This window comes from Macrobrachium rosenbergii, chromosome 2, assembly GCF_040412425.1.
Source record: "Macrobrachium rosenbergii isolate ZJJX-2024 chromosome 2, ASM4041242v1, whole genome shotgun sequence".
Lineage (NCBI taxonomy): Eukaryota > Metazoa > Arthropoda > Malacostraca > Decapoda > Palaemonidae > Macrobrachium > Macrobrachium rosenbergii.
This window is the reverse complement of record NC_089742.1, coordinates 43,880,513-43,905,802: the sequence shown is the minus strand read 5'-3', so window position 1 is coordinate 43,905,802 and position 25,290 is coordinate 43,880,513. Positions and strand designations below refer to the sequence as shown.

General features: G+C 38.1%; 2 protein-coding genes across 2 annotated transcripts in view; one reads left to right on the top strand and one right to left on the bottom strand.

Moving 5' to 3' along the window:
• LOC136842905 (kynurenine/alpha-aminoadipate aminotransferase, mitochondrial-like) overlaps positions 1-2,587 on the top strand; it is a 654,775-nt gene extending 652,188 nt beyond the window's left edge. The window contains exons 16-17 of the mRNA XM_067110853.1: positions 881-1,039; positions 1,611-2,587. Coding sequence (XP_066966954.1) covers positions 881-1,039; positions 1,611-1,670 — 219 coding nt within the window. The 3' untranslated portion in view covers positions 1,671-2,587. The remainder of the gene's footprint in view (positions 1-880; positions 1,040-1,610) is intronic.
• Positions 2,588-2,593: 6 nt separating this feature from the next.
• The window catches only part of LOC136845937 (perlucin-like), a 23,130-nt gene continuing 433 nt past the window's right edge, over positions 2,594-25,290 (bottom strand). The window contains 5 exon segments of the mRNA XM_067116461.1: positions 2,594-3,665; positions 6,365-6,439; positions 7,107-7,169; positions 7,172-7,309; positions 24,782-25,290. The exon segment at positions 24,782-25,290 is cut by the window's right edge and continues 433 nt beyond it. Of these exon segments, the coding sequence (XP_066972562.1) occupies positions 3,493-3,665; positions 6,365-6,439; positions 7,107-7,169; positions 7,172-7,309; positions 24,782-25,013 (681 nt within the window). The 5' untranslated portion in view covers positions 25,014-25,290 and the 3' untranslated portion in view covers positions 2,594-3,492.

Here is a 25,290-nt window from a genome sequence, read left to right as displayed (position 1 = left end):
GAAATCAATACGGCTCCCCATCTTAGTCCAAAGAACTCAACTCCCAGTTGTCTTTTCTTCAGACTACATCGATTTATCATTCTAGTTATATTGTCTTTGGCTTCTGGCCATTATTGTTACTAGAATCAACGTATGATTTACAGTAAACCTGAATTAGGAAGGAGTTTCGATGATCGAGTCGAAATCAAAATTTCAGTGTGTCCCCTTTCTTTAAACATGAAACGAAACCACACAGTAATCACTCCAGAATTCATCGAAACATCTTCGGCCTAAACGGTGTTGTGACATGTGAATTTGTCCTCTAAGTTCAGCTCCATGACCCCGAACAGATGCTGCTGGTACACCATCTCACAGGGCATTCGAATTTCTCTGAAAAAAAGTTTGCAATTTCAACGGTTTAAATACCTGAAAAAAAAGCAGCTCTCTAAACCATTCAAGTATAAGTTACGCTAAAGGATAAAGATTATTTGGTTAGTTAAGAAAAGCCGGATTTATACCAGAACTGGTCCTTGCCCAAAAGCTGTCCTTGAATGTGGTAAGGTGTGAAAGGGAACCAGAAGCCTGGTGTAACAGAACCCAACGTGAAATATGACTCGTTATCTGAAATGCCCTTAACTCCATGGCCCATTGTTAAATATTCATTTCATAGACCCACCTCATCTCACCCTATAATAATGTCGTTAGTTTTCAAGCCAATCTGATACTGGAAAACGTTTTGATTCAGCAAACTGGAAAACGTTTTGATTCAGCAAAAAGCAGAGTATTAACTTACATATTGAATCTATACCTACATACAATCCCAAAATGTTTATTTTTTCGTGAGACCGTAATGCCAAGTAGGAAACGACACCACACTCACATCGCAAACTTTGCAAATCAGGTCCCGAAACTCAAAGATACGAGGAACTTGCTGCTAGAATGTGGCAGGGAGAGAGGCGTGGTGTTGGTGCCTGGGTGCGGCTTCCTTGTGGATCAGAGCAAGCCGTCGCAATTTATGAGGGCTTGCTACTCGAATGCAAATGAAAAGGAATTAGATAAGGTACTTAAATTTACTTCTTTGAATTTTCACCTGTCGCTCAGGCCTTGACATAGCCACAAAGAGTGAAGCTATAACTTTGCAGAAAGTTATTTTTTCCGGGCTAAAACTTACCCATACCACGCAATTATCATTATAGAATTAAATTAAACTATATAATATGGCATTTTTGGCTGTCTAGGAGTTCCGGAAAAGTCTTCAATATATTAATTTCTATTAAATTGTTACAGATAAATATTTCATTTCTTAAGTTTCTCACACATACTTGAAATACTGATGCATCTGAGTTATCTGTAAGCAGATTAAATTTGCCTACTTTTTTCCAAGCTTCAAAATATTTCAAGTCCATTCAGTGTGCCTGATATTAGATTATACAATACACCATTTCCTTCTTAAGTCACATTTAGAAAATTCATCAAAACAGGACATCTTACTGCTAAATTGACTGCCATATTTCAGCCTTTAGAATATCTACAGAAACTAAAGTAGAATACGGAACGCACGGCTTGACATCTCAAAGATTATTTTGATGATACTGTGACGTCTTAAGATGAAATTTGCTTCCACTTTCTAGGCATTCAAGATCCTAGCTGAGGCAATCCGAGATGAGATCAAGAAAGAAGAATCGACATGACATATTGAGGTCCAGGAATGCGTTGGAATCTTATATCCATTGAGAGCTGGACACAGGAATTCGTCCTCACAACAGTAACATAAGAAATCAAGTTCCATTTAACTGACTCACTTCGTTGACTTAAGGGCATTATTGTAACGCTCACCAGTCCCCTTCATTGTATTAGTTCTGCTATTTCAACCCAGTTATCATGTGGATGTTCAATATCCAGTTCATGTGGTTCAGATTAGCAAATAATATACTTCAAATAACTTATATTGTACAGTTACCTTATCCAACCAGAAATAGAATTATATTTTTGAAAAACAAAATCAAGATACTTTGAAAGCACTATTTAAAAGAGGGAGATTTATCTCTAGATTTGAACATCCTGGTCCACAGGTTAACCAAAGCAAGTTTTGTACCGAAGTGAAAAGGTATTTGCCAAGGTAAAGGATTCTCAAGTGCCCAAGGCATTTGTTTTAGACCTACTTCAATGTTGGTTCAGAAGGAAAACGAAGTTCGTGACTGTAAAGAATATTTTCATAGCAGTAGAGGTGTAAGATGGTAAGAAACAAAATCCATAGGAGTCACCAATGAAAATGGGGAAGGGAAGATGCAATATGGAAGAAAAGAAATCCTTGATTCCTTCTGAAAATAGCGAAGCAATAATATGTGATGGGAAAGAGTGAAATCCTTGAAGTACACCACAAAGATATAATGAAGAAAAGCAAATGTGGTTGTAAAAAATCAAATTCTTGAAGGACAGCCCCAAAAGCAAGGAAGGGTTATGACTCAGTTGCAACAGAAATGTGACAGTCAGTGATTAACAGTGGTTACAAGGAAAAGAATAATTTCAAGTCCAAATTCTGGACGTCGTTAACCAGGAGTTCTTTTGCCTCCTAAAGCCGCAATGGATGATCCATAAAGTTCTTTTGTTTCAATAAAACACCGAAGTGGCGATTCACTATAAATAAAAAGTAAAGTTGATTGGACATGTTTATTCTGAATTATTACAAAATAAATAAAATACAAAATCAAATTACATAAAAAATGGATAAATTGTGATATCCTGGCTGTATAAAACTTTGGTGCGGTTTGGATTTTAATACATATAAATATATAAGTTATACAATAAGTTATTAAATAATCTGCCTCCTAAAATCAGGTGGTTCTCTGTATAACACAGTAACTTCTGTGCAAAGAGACAAGACAAAACTACAAAATTAAAAGAAGTCTAACTAAATGACTACTGATGAAATTACCAACGTATGTTCAGGGTTCTAAGACGTTATTGCTATTCTGTTTTTATCTAAAGAGTCGACGGATTTATTCATTCTATATTTCTAATACATTTGCCGTAAACGCAACTTGTTTAACTTTCTGTACATTAGGAAGAATGAATACCTTCCCATTTATCTGAAAAAATGGTCATTCCTTTTTCCAGACTAAACTTGCATCCAGTCTACCTTTCCTAAGCTTTTTTTTTTTATTTGGTTCCATACACTTCACATCTACAAAATAGGTCCTCATCTCCAGATTACACTGCACTGTAAGTCGACGAAGTCAGTCACTTAAAACTCACAGGACTGTTCTCACAGAGCAGTGATGGACATTTGTTTTTTTCATGGCAGTTAGTTTCACTTGCCAATATCAAACTAGTAGTCCATGCTACGGGAACAGTTTGGTTTCCTCAGAACATGCAGTTCAAGCCTCCGTACTCTCACAGAGTCTGGTCCTTTGACAGTCCCATAATCTGAGATTTGCGCAGCCAAAAAAGCTTCCACGGCCACTCCGTTGATTCTGTTATATAAAACTGGTACTAGCGAACTTTTTATGCCAATCATCGCCAGGGCTCAATGTCATTGACGTCCTCCTCACAGAGAAAATGCATGTCGAATTCACAGTGGAAATCTGCCCACTGATAGCCCAGTAGACCTCCGACCATATACATGCAGTGCTGATCGCCTCCGCTGGGCTGAGATGGACCCCAGTTGCTGTAGTCTATCAGTTGGCCTGCAATGGAATTTAGCACGAATAAAATAATTATGGTCTGGATAAAAAGGCATCAAATTCAGCATAACTTATAATTAACTATTAGGAACTCGTGTATTGTTCCAGTATGTGTGAAATACTAGTATGCTGCTTAGCACTAAGCTTGTGACTTAACACGTTTCTCAAACTGTTAAGTGGACGAATATTTAGAATTTTTCCATAAATACTTGTTCTGATGACCATAAAGAACATTTCTGGTTCTGTTATTATTGACATGAATACGGAGAAAGGTCATTAACCTGCTAGAAAAGCTTCAACAGGGTAGGATTCCCAAGAGAAAGTGAGTGGCTGAAGTACGCAAAAACTGGTCACACAAAAACACTTACCACCAGCTTGGTATTCGTTATCGGAAGGTGAAAAGGTTAGTAGTTAGGAAGAAAGGAAACGGAAACAATAAATTAGAGTTTGAGATCGAAGGAAGCGAGGCAGTGTTGGCGCCAGTGAGGCAGGGATGGCGGGAAGGGGGACTGCGGTCTCAGTGACGGTTGCCGACTTTATTGCCATCAGCTCATATTTGTTTCACCTACTATAAATGAATACCTTTAGCTTCCCTTGCATCATTCATATATGGTTTTATTCTGGGCAAAAAGATTTAACTTTCATAGAGATGGAACATCCAACATCACTTTATATGATAAAGTTGAAACATTCAGTGAAAAGTGTACTAGTGTTAAGAAATGCTTTTTATCTCCTTTAACTATCAGAGATACTTGTATGAATACCTGTATTCGCTTTCACGATATATATATATATATATATATATATATATATATATATATATATATATATATATATATATATATATATATATATATATATATATTATATATATATATATATATATATATATATATATATATATATGTATATATATATATATATTAATGTGTGTGTGTGTATCAAGCAGAAAATAAAATTATTCACATAAGCGCCTAGGACAGTTAAATGAGAAAGCATTCCCTGTCTACTAATACACCTTCCACTGATTTTTTCGCTATTATATAGTGATCAAGCTTTATCAGAAGTGATGTTGGCTGTTTTATTTCTGTGATAGATGTATAGAGTCATCTTCATTTACAGCTTAATGGAGTTTACCTATCCATTTCATCTTTCTCTTTGAATGTCATAAAGCTCCATCGATAAAGCAATCCCGTACTTCTGTTTCAGACCTCTTTTAAGTTTTAGTAGAACAAGAGCTCTCTCTCTCTCTCTCTCTCCTCTCTCTCTCTCTCTCTCTCTCTCTCTCTCTCTGTAACGTCAGCCGATTTCACTGATGAACCAGTCAGCGGCATTCCAAAAAAATTCGTGTTACAGAGAAACAGTTCTCTCTCTCTCTCTCTCTCTCTCTCTCTCTCTCTCTCTCTCTCTCCAGTTCCTCATTTGACGGATGGGTACCGTTCTCAGCTAGCACTCTGCTGGCCCCGCAATCGATTCTCCGACCGGCCAATGAAGAATTAGAGGAATTTATTTCTGGTGATAGAAATCCATTTCTCGCTATAATGTGGTTCGGATTCCACAGTAACCTGTAGGTCCCATTGCTAGATAACCAACTGGTTCTTAGCCACGTAAAATAAATCTAATCCTTCTGGCCAGTCCTAGGGGAGCTGTTAATCAGCTCAGTGTTCTGGTTAAACTAAGGTATACTTAACTTTTTATCTCTCTCTCTGTATCATAAGTCTGTTCCATTGATCAATCAGCTGGTAACCTTTCCAAACAACACCCAGTAACAAAAGAGAGAACAAACAAAACAAACTTGCCTGATTAGGGTCACTGTTACAACATCTGCTGGAGAACTCCCGCAGTACTGAGGGTTTCCCACGCTGTGATTGATAAAGATAATAAATCACCATTATAAATAACCGCCGTGAATCACCTCGATGGGTTCGTAATGCCGTGTTATTAAAGGGAACAATTTATGACCACCGATTTTTACCTTGACTTTCAATACTTCTTTCCGTCTTCAGCCGAGCTATGGAATTTACTTCCTGGTTCCGTTTTCCCTTACTTTCGAGGAAGATCCCTTTATTTCCTATAGGACTGGGATATATAAAACGAATGGTTGCTAATCCCATTAGTTTTCCTTAAAAAATATGTATTAATATTTTTTACAAAACTCAGCATTAGTAATCATTAAGGTCAGCCTTGCGTTTCGTGACGGTCTAGACTCTAGAGGTAATGAGCGGTTTGCGACCGGTTGTAAATAATCGTAGAACACACTAAAAATGCTCTGTAGGATTTTGTCACTCCAATGATGAAGGTGATTATGATGAATTACATCGGCTCGCTCGGACGTTGTAGATAAGAGGGCTGCTATTATGTTTTGTGGTTCGCGTTTGGCTTAAACTGCTTTCGGTAGACAATACTGTGTCAATTGCTTTTACTCCAGTGATAGATGATGTAGTTACAGTACCGATCTGGAGTAAAGGTGCTCTTATCTTCATTCGTTACCCGTATCTTTTTTTTACGTAAATAAGTTGTAACTTTTATTTTCTGACTTCTTAAGATAGTGTACGTAAAGACCGCTCTCAATCTAAAATAGAAAGTAACCCTTAAAGGCGCGCAGAGCCAGTTGAGAAAGTCCGTGAATTTCAAGTCCAGTGAAGCCTAAAATTGAATGACGACCTACCTGCCGTAATAAGACAAAAACAACGACAAATTACCTGTCGGGAACCATGCCCAGCGGCCGTGGTGCCCGTTATCAGATCCACCGATCCATACCCCGGTGTTGTGGTTACCTGAAATGTTGGGAACAGAAGATGCTAAAATGATTGAAAGGCCATAAAGGATGATATGACAGTTTTCAGCGAGATAACTGATTGTGGCAAAATGACAAATGATTAATGTGTGTTATCTTCAAGTCTTTGGGGTAAGCCGCTTCAGTCATATAAAAAGCATATTTTTTTGCATTATTTAGTATCTTGCTGCCGATATTTCCACGAATAACCTTTTATTTAACCCAAAATTGATATGGTGTCACTTTAAAATTTTGAGCGACTTCAATTTTACACCATCAGCGAAAAAATTTACTGATAAAAATTTTGTTAAAAATTGTAGGAAAACATGATTGCGTGACAGCATCATAACTCTCATTTGTTTGCAAAGATGTTCTTGGACACTACAACGAATACTGGAGGTGCCTCTGAGGGACATAAAAATCATGAATAATTAACATTCAAATTGTCGTTTCTGTGGCTAAGGAGCAATACTGGCAAAAAGCAAGAAAAATATATGAACAAATGTCTTTTAGATAATGACACCGTTAAAAAAATTAAAATTATTATGTACTTTAAAAAATATGCGCATGAAAAACTTCTTTCTTGAGAAATAGCCTTCTATTTCCCTATTACAGTCTCTCTCTCTCTCTCTCTCTCTCTCTCTCTCTCTCTCTCTCTCTCTATTTACCGTTAACAGAGAGCCACTTCTTGATGAAGTAATTCTCTTGGACCGACTCGATGCTGGCTAGGACACGCCCTCCTGGAAGGAGGGCGCAAATCCCGCCGCTCTGTACCAATTCAGGGGAAAGTACCCGTAGAAGTAACACTTGTTGCCGATCTCGTGGAAAGCCATAGGGCACCGCCTCCCGTCCGTCTTCCACGGGAGTGTACCTGTCAGGGGACATCAGATCCTCAAAATATTATGGAATTTAAAAATATAAATTTTCTGCTACATGATATTCAAATTGTAATATTTTTTCGTAATATCAATGATAATTATCATTATCATTTTAATGAAGATATATTAACTCTGTTGAAAAAAAAGCGGATTAAATACCCATCTATGTAAAAAAAAAAAAACGAAATATTATGGGACAAACGCAAAAATGACAAATTGGCAGCAAAAAAGAAAATTATGAAATACTTCTAGGACTTTGCTAAGTCTAAACTCTATGTGAGATATCCGAAGGGACCTCGTATACATGTTACGACACACACACACACACACACACATGTGATGTGATTAGTAGTATCCTCGCCCACCTTGCTAAGAGACCCAGATTGCACCTGGGTCGTCTCCGTTAAGGAGGAGAGTCAGAGCTCCACATAAGGCCTCTTACCCCCTCCAACACCTTACCACACTTGCGGACAGCCTTAGAGCAAGGGCCTTTGCAGGTATAAAATCGGCTCGATCCAAAGTCTAAACCAACCGACATTGGACCCCTGAGCGAGAACGGCCTGGAGAGGGTATTCTGGTGAAAATCCAATGCGACCCCATTGACCTGAGAAGTGAATTATGCGCCTGGTAGTCAGAAGACTGTCGCTTTCACTACCAGGTTTAGAGGGACATGATGCTAGCAACCACATTCCTAAATAACTTGTTTGATAACCGGGCTTCTGGCAACACCTCCTCAGTACGGTAACCCGTTTTATCATTATTATCGTAAAAGCTAGTTATCATCACCGCAGCATTAATAATGCTGCTCTTATTTTCCCTTCACGATGCGACCATTTTTTAACGATACTTGCAGTCTGTAATAGTGGATATTGCCTTGGTCTTGCAAATCGCAGATTAAGCGGTTCAAATCCCAAAAGAGATTTGTCTTTATTACTTTTGATTACGAGACGCCAGCTGGCTTTCGAGACCCCCACTAAAATCTTTGATACATTTTGTCAGTAAAACTAATGTTGATCTCATTCGTCCCGCCATTATTCATGATTTGCGGAGCTAGAATCACTGTTATTATTCATGCGTATAACTGCAAGTGAAAGTTCCTCCACTGACTCGATTAACTTCCTCCAAGGTAATTTGAAAATGATTTGAAATCAAGATGAAGTGAAACCAGTCCGAGTGAGATAGAATTAATGGCGCTGAAAACGGAAAGATTGAAATGGTCGGAAATGGAGGATATAATTGGAAAGTAAGAATTCTGGACGACGTGGGTGCCAATTACGGCATGAGAAAAAAACGATTAGTAAGAATAGAAAACGCTCAGCTTAAGAGAGAAAGCTGTGATTGTTTAGGGTATCACCAGGATGTAGAACCTGCAAATACTTCCAGAAAAAAAGAGAGAGAGAGAGAGAGAGAGAGAGAGAGAGAGAGAGAGAGAGAGAGAGAGAGAGAGAGAGAGCACAACAGACGCTTAGCATAATACAGTGATATAAAAAACTCTAACTCATATATATGTATGTATATATATATATATATATATATATATATATATATATATATATATTATATATAGAGAGAGAGGAGAGAGAGAGGGAGAGAGAGAGAGAGAGAGAGAGAGAGAGAGAGAGCGAGAATACAATAATATCACTTAGAAACCAGTACAGTGGCATAAAACCTCTAAACTGGTAGAGGGAGAGAGAGAGAGCTGCAGCACATCGCTGAGCAACCATTGCAATAATATAAAAACTATAAACCGATAAAGAGAGAGAGGGAGAGAGAGAGTGAGTTGCAGTACATTGCTTAGCAGCCATTACAGCGATATAAAAACTCTAAACTGATAAAGAGAGAGAGAGAGAATGCAGTACATCGCTTATCAACCATTACAGTGATATAAAAACTCTAAACAGAGAGAGAGAGAGAGAGAGAGAGAGAGAGAGAGAGAGAGAGAGAGAGAGAGAGAGAGAGAGAGACAGTTGCATTGTTGCTTAGCAGCCATTACAGTAATACAAAAAACTCTCTAAACAGAGAGAGAGAGAGAGAGAGAGAGAGCCTGAGAGAGAGAGTAGAGAGAGAGAGAGAGAGAGAGTCAGAGTTGTATGCACTCAAACTAGATCTTCTTGACTGGAGAGCAAGTGGGAACGAAGCTAGCATGATGTTGGTCAGTGCTTGAGAAAGAAACTGAAAGACATGAAATTAGAATTGTTTAGAGATAAGCTGTCAATAGGAAAGATCGTTTTCGTGGTAATTAAAAACGGGACGCTATCGACTTCACAGAGACGAAAATACATGCACCTAGGAAAAAAGAAATGTATTGTTACATGAATATATATAGGTATATATATATATATGTATACAGTTATATTTATACATATATATCTATTTATAGACATAAATATGCAAGTGTGTATGTATGTATATATATATATATATATATATATATATATATATATATATATATATATACACACACATATATATATATATATATATATTTTATATATATATATATATATATTATATTTTCATGTGTGTGTGTATGTGAGGAGAGAGGGAGAGAGAGAGAGAGAGAGAGAGAGAGAGAGAGAGAGAGAGAGAGAATGTACAGCAACCAGAAAAGCAGTTATACAGTTTACAGACATATGCTAAACCATTTATGATAGAAGTTTCCAACGCGTTATAAAGAAAGTCTTATAAAAACACCTTCAAGAACCTCAGTCGATGAACGATTTAAAAGGCGGACAGTTGAAACCAGTAATTTTTACATCTTCGCTAATGGACGTCTTTACTCGAGTGATGCCTGGATGCTGATACCTGCGTGATGCCTGCCCGGAAATTTCTTGTAACTTTGAGCAAAGATTTCTTATAATATGACTCTGCTTGTGGGAACATTCCTTTGGCAATGCGTTACACTTTTGATAGTTTCTTTTCGAGTTCAGGGTTGCGATATTAGTTTCGTTTCTTATTTGACGCGGTATTCAGGATCCGGTTTTTTATGCTTCCCAGTTACTTGGGAGTTCAGAATTTCGTTTTAATATTAAGTAATATATCCAAAAAGCAATCCTGAACATAATTTCGTGTTCAGGACTGCGATTTTTATGGTTTTCATGTGATCATGAATTCTTTGTGTACAGTATGTTAGGTTTCTTATGCGATTTGGAGATCATGATTGCTTTTTTATGTCTTATCTGATTTGAGGCTCCCTATTACGTTTTTATCTTATGGCTAATGTAATTTCAGTTTTATGAATTCCTTTTCTTGTCATGTTTGTTATTTAATGCGCATTTTAGGAATGCGCATTGACTCTTGGAAATTGCACGGGTTACCTCCTCCGACTTAGCTGGACGAAGTTTATAAATGCATACTTATGTTTGTATTTCTCAGCTATTCACGAAATATCTCAAAATATTATGAATGCATCTCAGTGGAATTTTTGGAAAGGGCGGGCCATGAGCAAAGGAAAATTAGACTCAATTATGAAATAGATCCAGTGTATAGTCAGGTCCAGGATTTTTGTTTTTATTTCATTTGATTTTAGACGTTGGCGTGTAGATGCTCACCGTGATTTTTATCTAGTTTTATCTAGTTACGGATGATTTTGTTGGTCAATACTGATTTCTTTTGAAATGCTGAAATCAGAAGCACTTATTTAAAACAGAGAGAACTAGAAGGGAAGAGAGAGAACTAGAAGGGGAGAGAGAGAGAGAGAGAGAGAGAGAGAGAGAGAGAGAGAGAGAGAGTGGCAGGGTGGGGAACTCTGTATATATTGATATATTGGGAGTTATAAAATTTCTAGAAAAGAATAAAACAGAAATCAATTGCAATTAATAGCAGAGAGAGAGAGAGAGAGAGAGAGAGAGAGAGAGAGAGAGAGAGAGGGGGAGGGGAGTTCTGTATATACTGATATATTGGGAGTTATAAAATTTCTAGAAAAGAATAAAACAGAAATCAATTGCAATTAATAGCAGAGAGAGAGAGAGAGAGAGAGAGAGGGAGGGGAGTTCTGTATATACTGATATATTGGGAGTTATAAAATTTCTAGAAAAGAATAAAACAGAAATCAACTGCAATTAATAGAGAGAGAGGAGAGAGAGAGAGAGGGAGGGGAGTTCTGTATATACTGATATATTGGGAGTTATAAAATTTCTAGAAAAGAATAAAACAGAAATCAATTGCAATTAACAGCAGAGAGAGAGAGAGCGAGAGAGAGAGAGAGAGAGAGAGAGAGAGAGAGAGAGAGAGAGAGGAGAGAGGGAGTTCTGTATATATTGATATATTGGGAGTTATAAAATTTAGAAAAGAATAAAACAGAATCAATTGCAATTAATAGCACAGAGAGAGAGAGAGAGAGAGAGAGAGAGAGAGAGAGAGAGGGAGGGAGGGGGAGGGAGGAGGGGAGTTCTGTATATACTGATATATTGGGAGTTATAAAATTTCTGAGAAAAGAATAAAACAGAAAAACAGAAATCAGTTGCAATTAATAGCAGAGAGAGAGAGAGAATCCTAAATTTCGTGGAAATGCCAGATCTCTCTCTGGTGAGAAACACAGAGAGATCTGGAAACACGAGACTTCTGAGAAGAGAACGGACGAAAGTCAGTTCGAGCTTGCAAGAAAGAGAAAAAAGACGGAGAGATCTGGCGTCGGAGTGTGAGGTCATGATAATGCAATAAAAGTTTCCACTCGCGTAATTGCGTTAAACACAAAAATTACCCGGAGAGAAAGCAACCAGCTAGCTACCTACTCGACTGCAACGTGGTTCCAGTTTGCGTATTCTTACATCGGCGTCTTGAAGAACAAAACGAGTCAAAATATCGAATATTGTACAAACTTCGTGAAATATACGTGGAGCTAAAAGGGGAAAATAAATTGTATATATGTGCGTTAGACGAGGCCAGGGACGCACTAAGGGTAAGCAGTACTTTATGAAGTAATTTCAGTTTTCCTGATGATGTTATTATTGACAAATGAATTTATGTCAGTTAATTAACTACTTAATTGAAGTTATAAAATTATTTTATGGTGAATAAGCATCAGTTTACGATCATTTTGTTATCAAAGACTGATTATCAGGGGCACGCGTCGACAGTCTGATAACTCTCTGGAGTGAATAAGGTTTGGAACCGTGACTTTAGCTCCTCTCTCCATACAAAAAATAAAGCTCTGCGGTCAAGAAAAAATTAAATAGTTACTATTGTAAGAAAAATCTGTAAAAAGCATTAAAGAAAGATTGAACTTGGTAGGAATTAGACTGAAACTGCAAAGGTGGAGGCTGGGGCAACAGTGCTTGTAATCGTAGACACTCGTAATTAGGAAGAGTTGTGGCCATGAAATTTCCTGCGCTAATTTGAAACAAAAATAGAGAGCAACGTACCTCAGGAGGCTAGGGCTAACGGCAATAGATCACACTGAGGCCCGAAAAGCCAACAGCGTCATTTTATAATCTCATAAAAAAATATTAAGAAAACTATTAAGAAACGCATTAGACCACCGATTAAAATGGTAGACGTATATCAGGGCTTCGTAGAGTGAACGGTAGCATACTCCCCTACCAAACTAGGTCCCGTAGGAGGATAGCGCCGTCAGTGTACTTCACTCGGGGCTCTGCAGTATAGGCATCACTTTAGGTTCTTTGCAGCGTCCCTTCGGTCTCTAGCTGCAGTTCCTTTTACTGTACCTCGGTTCATATTCTCTTTCTCCCATCTTACTTTCCACCCTCTCCTAACAATTAATTCATGGTGCATCTGCGAGGTTTTCCTACTGTTACACATTTGAAAACTTTTAAGTTCAATTTCCCTTTCAGTACTGAATGACTTCACAGGTCCCAGAGCCTGACCTTTGGCCTAAATTTTATATTCCATTTTATTGCATTCCTACCCAACTAGTTGACCCAGGCTTGACCCCTGTCGACGAAAATCCACTGTGCCTCTTTTGATCTAGGCAGTTAATTAGGTACTTGACAGTTACACAGTTGTGGTGGTTGCAGTCAGGGTTAAGAACGCTCTGTGGCAAGCAAACAGTTGTCTCTCTCTGGCTAACCAGCAGCATTTCCTTCAAAGTTTAGCTTCGAAAACCAACGCATTTTAGACGTGTTCTACAAGTTAATGACCATTAGGAGTAAATCATTATGAATATTTGCAAATTCTGAGTTGTAAAAACGGAAAATAATGATGTGTGAAGTCGCAGACAACGGTCAGTCAGGCCAGATATTTCGTAATGAATGATTTTACAACTGACGGTTATGCAGTGTTCCGTTATTACTCCGCCGTTAAAATGATCGGTTCCATCGAGTTAAAATGTGCAAATACTGTAACAGTTTTCGGCCGGTGTCTTGCATGACTTAGCTTAAAACTTGCCATGATATGGTTTACGCGGTAAGAAATAACCACCTTGCCAGCTATAGCCTAATAGTGTTTGTATAAATAATGTGAGGTCAGTTGATTCCAGCTGCTCCTCACTTGCGACTCGCAAGTGTCCTGAGTCAGACCCGGTGAGGGTGGAAGTGATTTAAGTCGTTTTCCTTAAAAAAAAAAAAAGTGCTTTTGTTGACCCTGGGCAGTGAGATACTGTATAAGTAAATGCACATGCATCTATAAGGGCCTGCATGCACCCCTTTGGTGATTTTCTCGAATTTACTGCTATATATGAAGAATTGCCCTGAAGGACCAGTGAACAGTTTCTCTCACTGAAGACTGAAAGCAGGCACAAAATGAAAGAGAGAGAGAGAGAGAGAGAGAGAGAGAGAGAGAGAGAAGGCAATTAACAGAAAAAACCATTTGGAAATAGGAGTGATTGACTGCAGATTTCTTAAGGCCTTTTCTTTCCGCAGCTATTTCTTCCGCATAAAACTTCCATTTAATAAACGTGATAAAAACCATGTCTTTATCCATACTGTTGTTCCCACTGCAGTATTATTTTATCCGGATGTATCTTTACATCAAGAAAACAATTCCGTGAGTCATAGCCATATCTTCACTTTATTATATTAAGGTTCGTTGATCATTTTTTTTTTTTTAGATAATTATCTTGTGGATATGCAAGCATTCTAACAGTCGAAGACACGGGTGAATACATAAGCTCCGTTCAGCCTCACAGACGGAGGTAATGAGCAAGATCCAAACAAACTGAGATCCACCGTTCTCAGCCACCGACACCCACCATCACTCCGGCCACCTTACAACAGTTTGACCACAATTAGGGATCTGGCTCAAGGTTGGACAGGTGGTCCACCGACCACCACCTGTTGCTGCGTCCGGCTTGAAGTGTTCCGGACTAAAAGTGCAGGATGAAGAGCCAGATTGTTTACTCTGTTCATTCATCAATGAATCTGCTATCTTGTAGGGGTGGGATCACATCAGAAAGATTATTATTATTTTTTTTTTTTTTTTTGGTCTATCAGTCATCCTATTCGACTGGGCGGTTTTTATGGTGTGGGTTTCCGGGTTGCATCCTGCCTCCTTAGGAGTCCATCACTTTTCTCACTATGTGCGCTGTTTCTAGTAGCACACTTTCTGCATGATTCCTGGAGTTACTTCAGCATCTAGTTTTCAGATGTTTTAGATTCCTTTCAGAATATTATTGTGTGTGTTATTATTATTATTATTATATTATTATTATTATTATATTATTATTATTATTATTATTAAAAGACAGTTGCCCTGCAAAGAAGATTTTACTCGAAACAGAAAGGATATATAAGCAAATCGAATATGGCTAGAGCAAATAGTTAATAGTAATGGGTGAACAGCACTGTAGCATGAATCATGAACATAGGCACGTATACCTTCATAATCATTAGGAATTTAAAAGCGTAATAGCAAGGTAGCTCTGGATTCATTCTCAAGATGGAAGTGTGTCACAGTGAATGTGAGAAGACGACATGCCGCTGTTGAGATATTTTAGAAAGTTTACGAAAGGGCTTTGATGTGTAGGATTTTTATTAATCGCATGTTACCATTTAGTTATGCCGCCAGTTAACCGAGTTTAATTAGCCACACAATTACTGTTGATTCAGTACATTAACATGTTGCAGATAAAATTCCCGCCAAAGTTTAGAAGTTAGCTTTGATGTTAAGAAAGTCTTACAAACGTGTGTCACCCATCCCTTTGTGATACCATATAAAATTTTATCAATCAGTCAGTTAATTAATCGCCTAGATTCAGTGCTTAGAGAATGAGTGAAGCAGTGACTTCTATCTTATCTTTCTCTACAGTCTGCCCTTTAAAGGAAAGTTTAAGTTAAATGCATATGAGTTATAAACTATTTTTGCTTTGTAAAATCGTAAAACAATTTTCAAACAAAATCATTCTTGCTGATGTAAACAGGCTGCTTACTCCAAATCCAAGAATAAAGCGATCTTCTGTTGTATGAGATAAGTCAGTTAATGATAATTACTGATTCCCCTAACTGGCATTACCAAGACTATGGTTTCGCCGTAGTCAGCTGATGATCAGATGTAAGGGATTTGACTGAATGCTATCAAGGAAAATGGCAGAGGATATCTTTGTTTATGGGTACAATATTTAGATCCCGAACAAGAATGGGACAAAAACAATAGATATAGAAGCAATGTTACTCCCAAGAATGTGTTCTCTTTAAAATGTAATGACGAGTTCATGCACACTGACTAGACGCCATAGGTTAATATTATTATTATTGCTGGTAAAAATTCATATGACGAAAACTAAAAAAGCTCATTAATTTGCAAAGCAAGCATCAACGCAGTAGAGGGCCCATGAATCAAAATTTAGAAATGAGAGAGAATAACAAGAACATTCAAAATAAATTGACAGAATTCAGCTATGAAATAAATCTGCAAAGACAAAAACACCAACATAAGTCAGACAAAGTAAAGCAAAAGTCACGAGAAGAGTAGGATTCAAGGCCCTCAGAAAACGGCAGCCACCACAAGAGAAAAAATAACAAAGCTCCTTTTCCATTGTTGGCTAAAGGTAGTGACCCCGAGACCTCATTCCCCAAGAGAGCACCTGTATTTACATAACTGGCATAGTGGTGCTCAGTGATTTCTTCTCAGCATCATTTGCTTCTGGGAGCCACTTGGCTGATGATGCCTAACAAATGTAAATAAATGCCTAGATTGCGGCTAGCACTGAGGCCTGAAGACCTACGGTACTGACAGTATTTCATTTTAACACATTTAGGCTCGAGAAGGTTTAGTAGTAGATGTAGTTGTTGCAGCGGTGGCAGTATAATAAGTTTATATTTTTATGATCACAAGGAGACCTGAAAATTAACCAGAATGGGGATGATAGTAGTAGTAGTAGTAGTAGTAGTAGTAGTAGCAGTAGTAGCAGCAGCAGCAGTAGCATTAGTAGCATAGCGTTGGTGATAGTGGTGGTGCTGATGATGGTGGTAGCATTGATAAATAATTTCACAAGTCATACTTAGATCAGATCATTATAGTAATAGTAGTGGTACAAGTAAATGTGTACTTTTCGGGTCGTGATGAGACCTACATAACCAACAGAAGCTATGTTAGTAGTATATAATATCGAAAGAACCAACATAATATCATAATGAAGCTGGAGCGGTCACAGTAATAGTAGCAGCAGTTATGGTAGTAGCGGTAATAGTAGTTCTCATCATTCTCCTTATCTCAAGACAAACACCCTTCCAACTTCGGGGCCTATTTCCAGTGACAAGTACACATCTCCTGTGAAAGGCTGCCTTAATCACCAACTCCGCAACAACGTGTGAACAAATGAGAAGTTCGTTCTACTTTCGCGGGTCTTGAATTCTCATCCTCAGGCTTTCGGCGCTTGAAAGAGACATGCTTCCTCCTCCTCCCTTCCCTCATATTTCGTTTCAGGAATGAAGAGAGATTTACTCTGGGAAGTCCTGACACATTTTTTTATTTTTGAGAGTTGTGTTGGGATTTTAGTGCTTTGAAGTTTTAGTATCACCGGCGGGCGTCCAAGCACGGTACCTTATATGTTTATCGTGCGTGCAAACAAACAAATAAATAGGCTTTGTATGTTTGTGTATGTGTTGTGACAGGCCCCCCGAGAGTTGTAGTAGTAGTACTGTAGTAGCTACGCAGCACGTGAGAGAAATAATCCTCTCTGAATTATCTAAAATTACTCGCTTGATTCGAGCTAGCTGCGATGATTACTGTAAATAGAAGTTGTAATAGCACAAACGCAGTAGCAGTAGTGTAAGTAACCTGCAAATAAAATAGTGATCTCAAGGTTACTTAAATATTTCGCTTGCTTTAGTCTCAGTGCACGTAAAGCGCACGCGGTCTTGCGAAGGGAACAAAAGAAAAAACGAATTCCTTTGTAATTATAGCAACTGTAAAGTGGCACTTGCGAAACAAATGGTAAAAAATAATGTGTTCTAGGCCGTCGTTAAACCTTCATTTCTGCGAAACAATGCAATGCAATCCCATCTTTCTCGAGTAACAAATCATTCCTCTCATTGTGAAAGATGATGGGTGATTCCCAGTGCCCGTTTTACATTTGGTCGCTGTCGCAACATGGGGGGAGCATTTTGAAGGTTGTAAGTGAGATTAGATACAACTGTGTCAGGTTCCAACGTCGTTCTTAACAGCCTATGGTCTTAATGTGCGTTTTACTCTAGTTTTCCCAGCAAAAGCTCTTGACTCGCCAGTCTAACTTATCTATACCCATAAGAACAGATCTTTTATGTGTTTTCTGCGTGTACAGATGTGTGTTATTGTTATTCAAATGAAACTAACAGTCACAACGTGGGGAAACATAAAAGTCTTTGGCTTATAAGTGAGCTTCACTGGTTAGGGAAAGGAAACAACCACTTCAAGCAATCTTGACTGAAAGATTAATAACCCGGGAAGCTGCTGACAGGCAGGCCCTGAGGAGAACGGTGCTCCAGCAATGGCAGAACAGGAGATTTGAACCATGTGGCATTATCGTCATCATCTCTGCAGATATAGTAAACCCTATGATCACTATCTGGTTTTCTTGCAGTGTTAAATTATATATTTTTTAAGTAGTATGACAAAAAAGGCTTGGAGTCTAAGGTAACACCAAGTCTTGCCACTTATTTAGAACCAGTAAACGCAGTTTTACCTTTGCAAAGCGAATTAAGGAGAAGGGGACCGGCGCGAGATCGGCCAGTCGAACATTTTAAATTCCATTGGTTCTTGTTAAGACTCTTAGATACTGACAAATAAAGTGATTAACAAATCCCATGAAAACAGTCCAAAAATATATATTAGAAATACTCTGTGGTCGCTGATAACATAAACTAGTTCGAGTGACTGGGTATTTCTTTATCTGGTCAACAAGACGAACAACCCAGTGCCCTTATTTACCCCAAGACCCGAAGAGAAGAGGAAAATGAACAGCCCTCGGAAGGCGGCGACTTGCCTCCTAGAGGTTGGATGATTATAAAAGTCAAGGGAATCGGAAGCAGGAGATATCCCAAGCTTATCAGGGGAAGGAAACAAACTCAATCAACGGAACATACAATGCGCGGCATTGCGCAAGAATATCACTTCGCGCAGACGCGCTTTCAGAAATCGTCTTTCCATTTCTGTAGAGGAAATTTGGTAACGTATGATTGTTGATTTCCCGGAACAAATTGTTCGAGCGCTAATAGAAAATCGTGATTGCTTGGATTTTCAATGAACGGAAACAAACGATGACGTGCCGATGAAAGGAAAACGATCATTTATGGAAGAAATGAAAAGAATAGCACCAAATTTTCTACTCTGGCATCGCGGGGTATATAATAGAAGTTTGCAATACAAGAGGGGACAATAGAGAGGAAAAATGCCAAGTGGAATGAAATAAGACAGAGGAGAGAAGAAAGAATGAAAAATTAATGCAGAAAAATTACTACCTTACAGGAATGGAAAATCAGAAAGTGTATAACCAGTGAATTGAATAAAAATAGCAATTCCCATAAGGAGATGATAAACAATAGATTCTGTTGAATCAAAGAGAGAGAACTTAAATGAAAGTGAAATGTTATACTTTTATAATAAAATTCCCAGAGAGAAGATGAATGTCAAGAGAAACAAAATACTGCTCATAGGAAACGAAAAACGATGGAATTGTCAAGTAAAAAAAAAACTCATAAAAGGCTAAATGCTTAAATGTGATAAAGTAAAAAAATCTCAGCCAAATCTACATTGAGAAGAACCAGCATAAAAAGCTATGAATTTCACATTGCTTGCAGTGCATGTTGTCAAACGTGAAGAATTTTATTTTATTCCTCAACACTTGCAAGGAATTATGAACTGAGCCAATTTCTGGATCCACAGATCGTTGCCTAAATTTTAACACTGAAGTCCTCAGTGTTATGGAAGTTAATCTGGAAGAAGGACACATGCATTCGATCCTGCTGAGAATACCAAACTGTGTGTATACCATAATCTTTAATGCTCGATGGAGCCATTCATTAACAGCTAATCTGAAAAGGGCTGTTTCAGAAAAAAACAAGACAACAATCACTGCTAGACGATTTATAAATAAATACCAGTGCAGAAATCTTTCACAGCATCCATCTTATATGTGTATGTGTGTGTGTGGAGGGAGGGAGGGAGAGAGAGAGAGAGAGAGAAAACTATTAACCTTTGCCATCTAGTTGTTAATGAATTATAATTATTTAATAACGGAAACGATGAACATCAAACCTGAAATTACAATCTGTTAATGTAAAACACGTGAAGATATTTGTGTAGACGTCCCTTTCTATGTCAAAGGCGAGAATGTGAGATGACTGAATAAAATTAGAGTGAAAAAGATTCTATCTCCGTCACAGGTGCGTTAATGGAGAAAAACGTTTCCTTCGTGAGATGAACATGGCTTCATCTGATATGGAGAGTGATAAGGACTCTCTGCATTACGGGAGCGCGCTATCAAAACTTTCCTGCTTGGATGGTTGTTAGAGTACTAGCCGAGAGGAAGGTGTCTGAGGTCGACAATAATTGAGTAATTTAGAGCTTTTAAAATAGATGCAACTCACTAGTTCTTTTGTCTTGTCGACACTCCTTGTAGCTCACTGATGCTCACATCTTGCTCCTGCGGTCCACTAAGTGAAAGAAAGCTGTTTGACTAATTAACTAATTCATTATTGATAACATAGATGTGCTTGCTAAAGACTAATTGATTTACTAAACAAATGGATAGGAAATCAGTACGTCTCATGTAAAATTTAATCTTATCCCCACTGAGACCACCTAGAGGGTATTTTTTGTTCCCATTTTATCGTCAGCCGCGCTTCTTCTGTCTTTTATTTTGTTTTGCGTAGAACGGTTTGGTTAAATTACTTTAAAAATTATGTTTATATATTAATTGTCAACCAGGTGTGGAGAAGGCGATATTTAAAGCCTTCTAGGATCGTGAAAAATAAGTGTGTGGAATTCTTAAACCCGCGCGCCAACCGATTAGATTACCCATTTTATATAATATTTTATATGCATTCCCATAAGTTTTCTGAATGTTCTAATTTGCCATTTTTTTCAAGGTGGGGGCTTTTTCTACCTAAGGAGAAGAGGCCATTAACTCATTTTTTCTTGGAGGATCGAGCTTGTTTTAGGCCGATATGCTCGCCTAGGTCTCAGTAAAAAAAAATCGGTAATTTATAATCAATCTTTAGTTCTTTCCTTTATTCCTGTCTCCCATGGCTATTCCAGCCCATCTCTTCTCTTCAAATGCGTTTCATTAATTTGACTCATTTGTTTGTAGTTTTTCAGACTACGCGGATTTCGAAGATGGAATTCTTCAAAATTTATCGATTTTAGCGAACTCATGAAAATATTTTGTCACGTCTGATAACTGAAGATAGTACGTGTGATTTATCAGGGTTATCTTACACACCATAAATTCATAAATGTTTTGATCAACGCCTTCAGAGAAGTACAAGAAATAGAACACGGTTGCAAAAGCAATGTTCAAAAGACTTCTAAGCGCTCAGCTTCAGTAACAAGTTACCCAATTCTGTCGCAACTGCAAATTAAATTTCAAAAGCCTTGAAAGTAGGCGATGTAAACTGAGCGAAGTGATTAACTCTCTTGAGTACCCTATTCATCAAAGAAACCAGAGGAAGACCTCTTAGCTCCGGGTCAGAGTTCCAGCACAGGCCGTAATTTGCAGACAAAACTGGAAGGTGGTTACCAAATCGACCTAGTAACGCATGTGAAACGAAGAATGGCAGGAATGAGAGTCACTGGAATGGCGAGTATGGTCAAAGGTCAGATACCAACACAAACAAAATACGCAAAGGGCAAAGGAGTTATGTGTGGATGATACATGATAATTTTATCATCACAGGAAAAAATCGTAAAGGTCTGCACCATCTCACTGTTCATACTGAAGTTCGCTAAATCCGCCAGCTGTTGACTGACTGGGATAGAATGAGTCGGTTGCCGGTCAGAGTGAAATAACGACACCAGTCTAGAAATAAAGAAACCAAAAGTGAGAAACTGAATCACAGCAGAAGAGAAATGAGTGGGTTGGGGCCCATTTAATATTTTATGACTGCCTTAGGCTTTTGTATGAGAACTTGCAGAGCCTCTTACAGTGCAGAGTATAAATAATGTGCACGTCATCACATTAAATTAATTACTCACTGACTTGCCGAGCGTTCCTTTGAACCATTGTCGCCGGCACTAGATTTTTAGAGCCATTCCCAAGTTTCGGTATTAGTCTCTAGAGGCCGCCGTGAGGAAAGTCATTATAAGTGTTGGCTTAGGGGACATCACTGTAACCCATTGCCGTTCACACTAGTCTGTTAATGTCGATTTTAAGATTCGATAACGATATTTTCTTTTTAAGTGTGTGAATCAGTAATTTATTCGGATTTTTGGGCAGCACAAGAGACGACATCCCATGCTGTCCCTTGCAAGATGGGTAACGACACTTGTGACTTTTGTCATTACTGCTATTTATGTATGAATACATTGACCCGTTTGATATATTATTCTTATCACTTTGTGATAAATGATAGTAATAATGTTATTTCCCACTTCTCTGAAGGTCATGAAAATTAGAATGAAGAATAAGACCCTTAATAATTTTCTCTGCTTATATGCATTCAAAATATATTCAAGGTTTTTATGAACCAGTTCAGTTCCCATGAGCCGAACATGATTTATATAGCTTATTAGATATATTTCAATATACCCCGAAGACAAAATGAATGTGGATTTATTCCTTGATAATAATAATAATAATAATAATAATAATAATAATAATAATAATAATAATAATAATAATAATAAAGCCAGCATAGGCCCTTCATGGTGCGAAAAACTTATTTCCAAGGATCTGCGAAAGGCAATGGGATGAATTGCTATTCTTCTACCAAGCTCTGTTTCCTTAATAACAGGTAACCAGAACCGGAACTACATCAACCACAGATGCACAGTAACAAGCAATTAGTGGCCTTTCGGACCATCAATTACAGCTGCCTGTTTACTCGCTTTGCAGTCGTTAAACCGGGCAAATATTTTCTTTCATTTCTGTTCCAGCTGATCAACACAGCTCTGGAAAGAGTCTGATCTTGTCTTGTAGTTCATCATATGTATGAAGCAAGAAAGACTTCGGATAAATACTAGAGAGAGAGAGAGAGAGAGAGGCAACATCTGTTTAATAGCTTCACCTCTTCGAGGTGAGGGAATACCTCGTCGAGGTCATCCACTAAGTGAAATACATCATCGTTTGTAACGGTTATTAGCATTCATAATGTCGGTTCTGATTTTGGAATTAGTTATGATGTGCCAGATCAAGTCTAAATGAAATAGAGAAAGCGCTAACAAGAACAAATGTATAGACGAGCTATTCTTTTCCAGTTCACCTTTAAGTTAAATTCACATTGTCCCTGCTACGGTTTATGACGATATCCATATCATTTCTTCTGCTGCTTTGTTAACTGACCTTGTTTTTCCATGAGGCCTTCCAGAAGCCTATTGGTAAAGGGTGGGAGGATTTAGAATAAAGTTACGAAGTGTCTTGAAAATGATATTCAGGAGAGGGTATATAGAATGGAACAGACCTCTTTGCGTTTTTGCATGAAATCATCTTGGGTACCAGACTCGCCATTCTATTGGTATTTTAGATAAGGCTTTCATCCGGAAAAAAAACTAATCCATCTAATAACAGTTGTTTAAATAGGTTGTCCCAGAGGAAAAGAGCAGTTTTAAAACTGATCCAACATCATGAAACTTTAAACGTAAATCTTGACTAAAATCTTTCCCTAAATGAGGGTATTATGTTAAGAAGATTGGGGACTACGAGCTTAATTTTCTAGGGTGTTAACCACCAGACCGCAGTACCAGCCATAAGCATCTGTCATGTGCAGTAAATCACCTCTCTCTTTCTTTCTCTCTCCCCTCTTTGTTGAATGACAGTTCTTAAAGCTTGAGATGCTTAGTAGGGCACTCATTAACTTGAAATAATTTTCATACATTAATTAACATACCCATGATATATACGTGACATAAGTCATATCAGAGTTTAGATGGATTTGCACCAGCAAATGTCAAGCGCCGTTGACACAAGCTCCCGTGATCATCTGCCCAAAAGCTATGCATAGAAATTTGCAAGAGACCTTGGAAGACTGGTGTGAGCGACGATGGGTCACCATAAAACTGCTTGAGAAGCCGTCTGAGTGAGTTTTAAAGACTGAAGAAGAAAAGAAAGGTGCAAGGGTAGAGTGAGAGTCTTAACTCTGAAGTTTCCAAGTTCAGCATGTTTTCTCTTCATGCAAGTAGCTATTCATAGACATGAAGTGAAGAGTGATAAGAAAATTATGGTTTATTGATGCTGAACAGATGTACGACTTCTTAAGAATAGTATTTTTGCACCGAACACACGAAAGCTCAAATCTATTAAGGTTATGTGGTTACTTTCGAACAGTCCGACGAACGAGCAACTGGGTGGGAAAACCTGGCTAAGATGTAGTTGCACCTTGGAACAGATGGTATGAGGAAATTTCATTTGGTAAAGTTTCCATCAACACTCTACAGCTACGACAACAACATTCCATGCATCAGCTTACTTCAAATGAATCTGGTAAAAAGTTCAAGAGCAACAACAGGGTTCCAGACATCCAATTACATAAGAATTACAAGATTACAGCTCTAAAATATCCTACAGTTGTAATAACAAAATCCCAACTCCTTTAGCTTCACCTGGTAAGAAATTTATGTTCATTTTTTGTCGCAATAGCAGATTTCCAGACCTCAACCTACTTTATAGTGGATTGACGAAGAATCCAAGAGTACTCCACGGACAGAACAAGAGGAATACAGGCGTCAAACTCGTTTAGATTAATCTGGTAAACAACAGCTAAAACAACATAAATCTAAACATTAGCTTCAGATAAGTCCAAGATCGTTCTACAACGGCAGCTTCAAAATCCTAGGCGTCTGCTTACGCAGTGTTTCCTTTCTGTAGGAAAATCTGAAAAAAGCAAAGAACCTGAGAACCTCCTGCGGATATGACAGGAGAAGTGCGAGCATCTACTTACTTGAGACGTCCTTTTTCTTGGCGTCGACGAAGGACAAGCAAACTGCCATGAAGAATGTCGTCAACAGCAGCTTCTGGCACCACATTTCCATTCGTTTCTTGACGCACCCACCAAATCTGACAAGTCGGCCTTCTCCCTTTCTGGCAGGTGTCAGAGAGTCCGTATCGGATAAACGAATATCAGACCTGGGGCGACTGAAGCCAGGTAGAACGTCTGACAGAGCTGGCGCCATTGTCTTATCGTCACGATGTGCGGCTTTTAGCACGTGATAAGCTTGGATATGCCTCTGGTTAATTTTAGCTTTCTGTTTCTTTCGTCTTTCAATCAGTGAACCATTACAGACAGAATTTCTATTTAACGCATAACTTATTGACTTTGCGTATTCACAATGAAAATTGTGGTTTTCTTTCTCTATCTTTTTTCTAGTACAAAAAAATAACTTTACAATATTGTTTTTATCGCTCTTTACTTTTACACGTCACACTGTAGTTGAACTGAATAATTCGTTT